Below are 6,643 nucleotides of genomic sequence, written 5' to 3' on the forward strand. Positions count from 1 at the left end.
TCAGTTTTTGAACATATCACAGAGGAGCTTCTCCATTGGCGTATTCCCTATGGTCTTGCGGAAAAAGAGGAGCTCGACCCGTTCCGAAGTGATAAACCTCAAAGATGGGAGGAGCAGGAGCAATTTCCCAAACCTAAACAGGAGAGAGGACACCACCAGTTTTATTAGCGGCTTCTGAGCATGAGCCATGGGGGCAATGGCATAGAAAGGGTGAATAAATATTGTTTATTATGTGTAAAGATTGGAAAGTGAGGAGTTCTTTCTACTGATACCATATATATATATGAGTATACCAATCATCTATGTGATTGTTATAGTTACGATCAATACTATATATATTTGAATAAGAATTTTAATTCCCCTGTGTAAGCCTGCTAGGATGATAGAGTAGCCAGTAGTGAAAGTATTCTGAAGTTGAAGCATAATTGTTGTGGGGAGATACTCCAGAAGAAAAGCAACTGCAGTTTTCAATAAGAACCGTTTGCCAAGGCAAGGGTCCCCAGTGCAAAGGAGGAAGGGGGGCGTGAAGCTCCAAAAGACAGATGGGAGGGATCAGCGGGGTTCAGTGCCCGCTGTCAAGGAGGCCACTCCAAAGTGGGGCCGCTCCACGCTCAACTCCCACCACGGAGGTCCGTGGGAGGCTTTCCCTCATCGGCCAGGTCTCTGTGGGACTTGTTCTTGGCCACCCGACTGAGGCGCCAAGTGAGTGGCGCTGAGCAGTCCTGTACCTCCCCCCTGCTCCTTCCCTTCTTGTTTTTCTGAGCTGCGGAGTTTCAGGAAGAAGCAGGCAGAAAATCAAGAAATTCTTTTTCAAACTGCAGGAATTCAGCCCCTAGTGGGACTGAAATTAAATGTAGTGGGTCACCACAAGCCTTTAAAAAAAATGACGGAATAGAAACGGAGTAAATTACTGTCTGCAAAGTAAGTGCAGGTACTAGTTGGGGGGACTTTGTTTCAGTGTCTGTGTGTGTACTGGGTTGTGATGGAAACTATTTCTTCCTGCTTATTGCAGTTGCTAAAAACTGAAACACACAGACTTAGAGAACCGAAAACCTCTGTCTCAGTTCTGTCGGCAGTTGGTATTGGACTGCTAAGAAGTGACAGAGGAAATCGTAATCAGAATTGGAATTCTGACACCAAACCAATATGCCCGGACGTCTCTGGGAACTTTCCAGTAGCAAGTCTGGGGTGGGGGTGGGGGGCTCCTGGGATGTGTTGTGTTTCTGGCATGACTGCGCTTAGGACGCTCTGTCACGCCTTAGGAACAGCTGTTTCTCCCCAGGCTCCTAAGCAGCAGAAATCTTTCTGGACGGCCCAGTATATATTCTTTGTATACCTTGACTCTTTTTTTTTAAAGCGAAATTACCTCTTGACCTCATTTCTCAGATCAGAGGTGATTTGAAGATGCTCATGTTCCCTTACTTCTTCAGAAAGAGCTGCAGGGCGCCCCGAAAGAATGCAGAGAATAAGGTCTAAAATAGCCAGTAGATGCCTGGAGGCCAAGTGGGCTCCATTGCATCTGCTGGTGCTGGACCAAACTGGCTCCGCCCCCACGCTCCCTCTCAGCCAGCAGCCCCCGCCCCCCAACCCAGCCAGGACCCGGCCATCATCTGTGCACGTGGCTTAGCCCAGTGCACCCGCCCAGACGCTCCTCTGCAGCGCCAGCAGAGCTGGTCCGGTCCCCTCAGAACCCTCTCTTCCTCCTGCTTTCCCTTTTATTTCTTGACTCCCTCTTCTCCCCAGTAGGACCTCTTCTCTTGCTCCAAGTCTGAGCCGTTCTTTCTCCTGGAGGCCCCTGCCTCTGCCCTCTCCCTCCCACTTCCTATGGCCTCTCCAGAGAGCAGGGCCCCAGGGACTGCCCTGGGTGATGGCGGTGTGCGCTGCCCTCCCTGATCACAGTCTCTGTACTCACTCTGGCTCTGTGCACAGCACCCTCCTGCCCCAAAACCTGCGGTGGCTCCGCTCTGCCTACCTAATCACATATGGCCTTTGGCAGGCATTCCAAGTCCTGGACAGACTGGCCCGGAGCACTGCCCTGGCTTAATTGCCCACCTCCTCTCTTGGCAGCAACCTGTTACACCTTCCGAACTGGGCTCCTGTCCTAGCTATCTACATAGATTCATACACAGAGATGCAGGTATCTGAACCTCAATATCCGACTAGGGTGCCCCGCATCTTCGGTGTGCTCCCTGTGCGGGGCATCCTTGGGAGGCAGCAACTTGGTCTTATGCTCATTTTGGTCTCCAGTGCCGGGGCCTGGCACACAGTGCATGTTGGATTCAGGCTGGTTGAACTCAGACCTTTGGGCCATCTAATCAGTGCAGCCCCGAGATGGTGTCCACGCGGTGGGGGGAGGGTGGAGAGGAGCCGGGACAGGTGGGCAGGGAGGCACGCGCTCAGGTCACCTCACAGGCTGGCTGGGGTGGTGCGCCTTGCTGTGCTGGCTCAGCATCACTTGGGACTGGTCCTGCAAGGCCTCCACGTGCTCTGGATCCTTCAGGCCTCGAGTTTCTGCAGAGAAGCAAGCACCGGCAGTGAGCTCCTCTCCCAGCCTGCCCTGCGCGCCCCACCCCCACAGTGGTCCTTGGTGAGAGGGGGAGGGGGGAGCCCGGCCCTGTGCCTCTCTCCTCCTGCCCCCCAGGGGAGAAGCCTGGGTCTATGTGGGGTGGTGGAGGCAGAGTGAGAGGCAGAAGGAAATCATTGGAATTCCCATTCTTTAACCCCAACTACATTTCTTTAGGGCTTGGGCAAAGACTGGGCCACCTGGTTTGAAGAGGACCAGGGCCTTCATGCAGGCGAACTCCGTGGGGTCCACCGCCAGGGCTCGGAACCGCGAGATGGTTTCCTGCAGGATGCGGCTCTCCGCGCCGGCCAGCGCCAGGCGGTGCTGGGAGCTGCCGGCGGCGGGGGCCTCAGGTGCGGCCAGCAGTGGGCAGCTGTCCAGAGGCAGCGACCACTGTATGGCTCCGAGGAGGAAGAGTTCACTCCACGCCTCCTCCAGCAGGATCACCTGTGCTCAAAGAAGCAGCGAGTGTGATGGCTGAGGTGTAACCTGTCTGGCTCAGCCTGCAACCTCTGCCAAGGTTACTGGGGCCCTAAGAAAGGAAGGGCTGGCCCTGGGTGCCCAGACCTACTCCTGACCTCTGCCTGGCACTGGCCAGGGTCCCCGAGCTCTAGGATTTGGTATGATCTGGCCCAGCTGCCTAGGCTCTAAGTTACTCTATAGGTTCCATCCAGACAGAGGCTCAGCCGAGACATTTAGGAAGGCCGAGAGCCGAGGCAAGTTGGGCACCCTCGGGGACACGCCCATGTGCACCCCCGAGTTGAGTGTGCTCAGCAGACTTCGGAGCTGCTCCTTCCAAACCACCGGCCAATGACTCAGACCCTCAGTGTGCCTCTCTTCCTGGGTTTATCACGACACGTTTGCTTGCCCTTGAGAAGGTCAGAGGGAAGTCCTATGGGTGAAGAGGGTAGGCGGAAACTCGAGCTCTGAGGTCAGAGGCATTTGCGGTCCCGGGGAGCCCAGAGTCACCCACCCACTTGAGCTATTGATGGGCGGGCAGACTGCCCTGTCACACAGAGGGACTGTAGGACCTGAAGGCTTGTCTAGCAGGGAAGGCCCAGGGGGCCATGGGCATCGCCTTCAAATCCCTGATCCCTGCATGACCCTAGCTACCATCGCCCCCTAGTTGCACACCCCGCTTTCATCTCTGCCCAGAGACGTGAGCGCCCCCCAGTGGTCACATCCCTGAGACCTGTATCCCCGACCAACACTGACTCAGACACATGTGCCCCCAACCGTCTCCACCATCCCCAGGCTTCGGGCACCCCCAGTCGTCGCCTGCACGAAGGTGTGTGCGCCCCCAGCCCAGCTGCCCCTGACACGTGTACCTGATCCCGGAAAGGCAGATTGGAGAACACCGGCAGGTTCTTGGCCCACTTGACAGCCATGAAGAGAAGGCGAGCCGATGTCTCGTGGATGCTGTCCAGGCCACAGGGGGATGAGGAGGAGTATGGGGATGAGGGAAACTCAGGATCATTGCCGGTGACATCAATGTTCTCATCGGCTGTTGGAGGAGGAGGCTGAGACATCAGCCCCTGCTCTGTGCTCAGGGGTGCAGGGGTGAGGATAAAGGCTGCTGTGGCAGCACCGAGCACCCAGCACCCCGCCATCCTCCCACTCACCATCCTCTGGCTCCAGCTTAGCACACGTTTCGGCCGTTATAAGGCTGGCCATGAAGTGGTGGTGCCCTGGAGGGGTGAGGGCCCGGGGCCCCAGGGCTCTGCCTGCAGAAACGGGCGTGGGGCCCCGCGGGCCGGGCCCTGCCGGGGCCAGGGGGGCCGCCAGGGGCTCGAGCCGGCGCTCCGCGTCTGGCTCCAAGCCGGCCAGCCGGACCTGGGCTGTGCTTCGCGGCTGCCGTTCATTCTGCACAGCTGGGGAGGCAGGAAGGGTCAGGACGCCCCGTCAGCCCCGTGCCCCCGTCTCTTCTGCCACGCGTCTCTGGGTCGGCTCCCCGACTCACCGTCCTGGTTCATGCCCTCCTGCAAGCACTTCTTCAGCCGGCAGGCCTGGCACTGGTTCCGGTGCGCCTTGTCCACCGGGCACATCCCTGCCCCCACCTGGCACCTGCAAGAGGAAGGGAGCCCCGGGGTGTCGGTGCCCCAGCCAGGCCCTGCACTGTGGGTCTGGGACACGTTTGCCCCAGTCCGGTCTTCCCCCCCACCCCCCCCCCCCCCCCCCCCCCCCCCCCACGCAGGGCTCTCCCGGGGGCCCCCACCCCCCTCACCGGTAGATGAGCCTCCGCCTCACGCTCCTCTTGAAGAAGCCGCTGCAGCCGTTGCAGGCGTAGATGCCATAGTGCTTCCCGCTGCTGCTGTCCCCACACACGCGACACTGGAGCGAGGGGCCCACGCCTGAGGGGCAGGGGCAGGGCTGGGTCACACCCCTCCCTCTCACCTTCTCTGGGAGCCCTCCGGCCTCATTCCCTTTCCGGTCCCCACCCACATTTAAACACACTGGAGTCTCCTCTTTTACCTACACCCCCCCACCCCCACCCTAGCGTGCTCTGCCCTCCCACCTCCCCCTCCAGTTTGCAAGGAGGGCACGCTCTCTGCCTCCACTTCCCCAGCTCCCACGCCCTCTCTGCAGGCGGCTTCAGGCTCTGGCGTCCCACAGACCCCTTCCCGACCACATCCCTGGGAGCTCTGCGGCCAGACCCGCCCGAGGGCTGCTTCTCTCTCCTTTCCCATCAGCTCAGCCTTCCCATCCCATCCTGGCTCTGCCGACCCCCGTGTTTCTAGGATTCTGGTTTGCTCGCCTGTTCCCTCACTCTTGCCCACGGCCCTGGCGGCTCTTTCTCGTGGTCTCTGCAAACCTTCGGTCCTCCACACTCCGCTCCCCCAAGGGCCCGGCCCCTACCTCCAGGAAAGCCATACCTGCCGGCTCCTCTCCCAGGCCCCATGTGCCTGGAGACTCCTTCCTGGACGCAGCTACAGTGGCTGGCACAGCTGCAGCCATGTTGGCGCTCATTTGCCGGCAGCGGGCTTGAGGGAGGCCTCCTGAGTGGGCGCGGCCCCTGTCTCTCTCCTATTTCGGCTTCTCCGTCTCCCTGGCCCTGGTGGTCTCCGTCCCGAGTCTCTCCTCTCTGTCCTCCTGTCTGTCCGCCTGTCTGTCTGAACTCAGGAGCTGCCCCAACTTCCCCTCACAGCAGCGCCTCTGGATCTAGGAGATTTCTCCCAGGGCAGTGCTGGACGCAGCTTATGATCCTCTTAATCTTTACTGCCTCCACAGGGGATCAACCCGCCACACCTGCAGCGTCACCAAGGTGCCCCTGGAGCCGGTCGATCCTGCTGCCCCCACACCAGCCCCCAGGGTGCCCAGGGTCCCCTGGTCTCTTCCCCCCTGGGCCCTCAACCAGCTGGCCATTTGATGCCAAATGTTGAAGGGAGGTGGGGACTCCAGGCCCCCCAGGACTTTAAACCGTTTTGAGCTGCTTGGCATGTGTCTGGGAGCAAGTACGTGCCCGGGGGGGGCGTGTGTGCGTCCGTGTGTCTGCGTGGCTCCGTGCGTGGGGCTCCCCGTGGCTGCGGCTTTCCACCCTCGTGGTTCCCACCTAAGCCCTTGATAAGGGAGGCTTATGGCCCAGAATTGGAGGGTCCCGGGCCCCCTAGAAGGGGGCTCTCCACACATCCAGCACAGTGGTGGCTCCTGTCACACACGGGAATGGCTCTAATGTAGGGCCCGAGGCTGGCCTGGAGGCAGGGGGGCCTGGGGCCCAAGGTGGAGGGTCTCCTTCAGGTCTGTGAGGAGCAGAAGGGGAGCTGTCAGCATTTTCCTCACCCTCCCGGGGAGCAGGGCCTGCAGGATGGGAGGGTGTGAGGACACAGCCCCTGAGCCTGACTACGGGCTCTCAGCTGGCCTCTCCCCCTTTCCGACTTGGCCTCGCGGTCCTAGGCGGGCTGGCCTCTCTGCGGTCCCTGGACCCAGGCTTCCCAGCTCGAGCCCAGTGTGGTTCTGAGGTGAGGAGGTGGAAGGAGGGGTCTGCGCCTCTGTGAACCAAGCCCGGGGCTCAGAAGGAGCTGGAGAGAGTCCAGACAGAGCCAGTGTAGACCCCTGCTCCCGCACAGGCCAGCCATCCGTGCC

At 59.9% G+C, this 6,643-nt stretch overlaps 1 protein-coding gene across 1 annotated transcript; it reads right to left on the bottom strand.

The window, feature by feature from the left end:
• On the bottom strand, positions 1-5,530 carry NR2E3 (nuclear receptor subfamily 2 group E member 3). Its single transcript, XM_039237823.1, has 8 exons — positions 5,437-5,530; positions 4,788-4,914; positions 4,524-4,627; positions 4,186-4,434; positions 3,892-4,067; positions 2,764-3,010; positions 2,406-2,511; positions 1-133 (listed from the first exon to the last, which is right to left on the bottom strand). Exons 1-8 carry the CDS (start codon positions 5,528-5,530, stop codon positions 1-3), a joined length of 1,236 nt encoding a protein of 411 aa, XP_039093754.1.
• Positions 5,531-6,643: the final 1,113 nt, after the last annotated feature.

The sequence above is a fragment of the Hyaena hyaena genome, unplaced genomic scaffold (assembly GCF_003009895.1).
Source record: "Hyaena hyaena isolate Hyena2069 unplaced genomic scaffold, ASM300989v1 scaffold_130, whole genome shotgun sequence".
In the NCBI taxonomy this organism is placed as follows: Eukaryota; Metazoa; Chordata; class Mammalia; order Carnivora; family Hyaenidae; genus Hyaena; species Hyaena hyaena.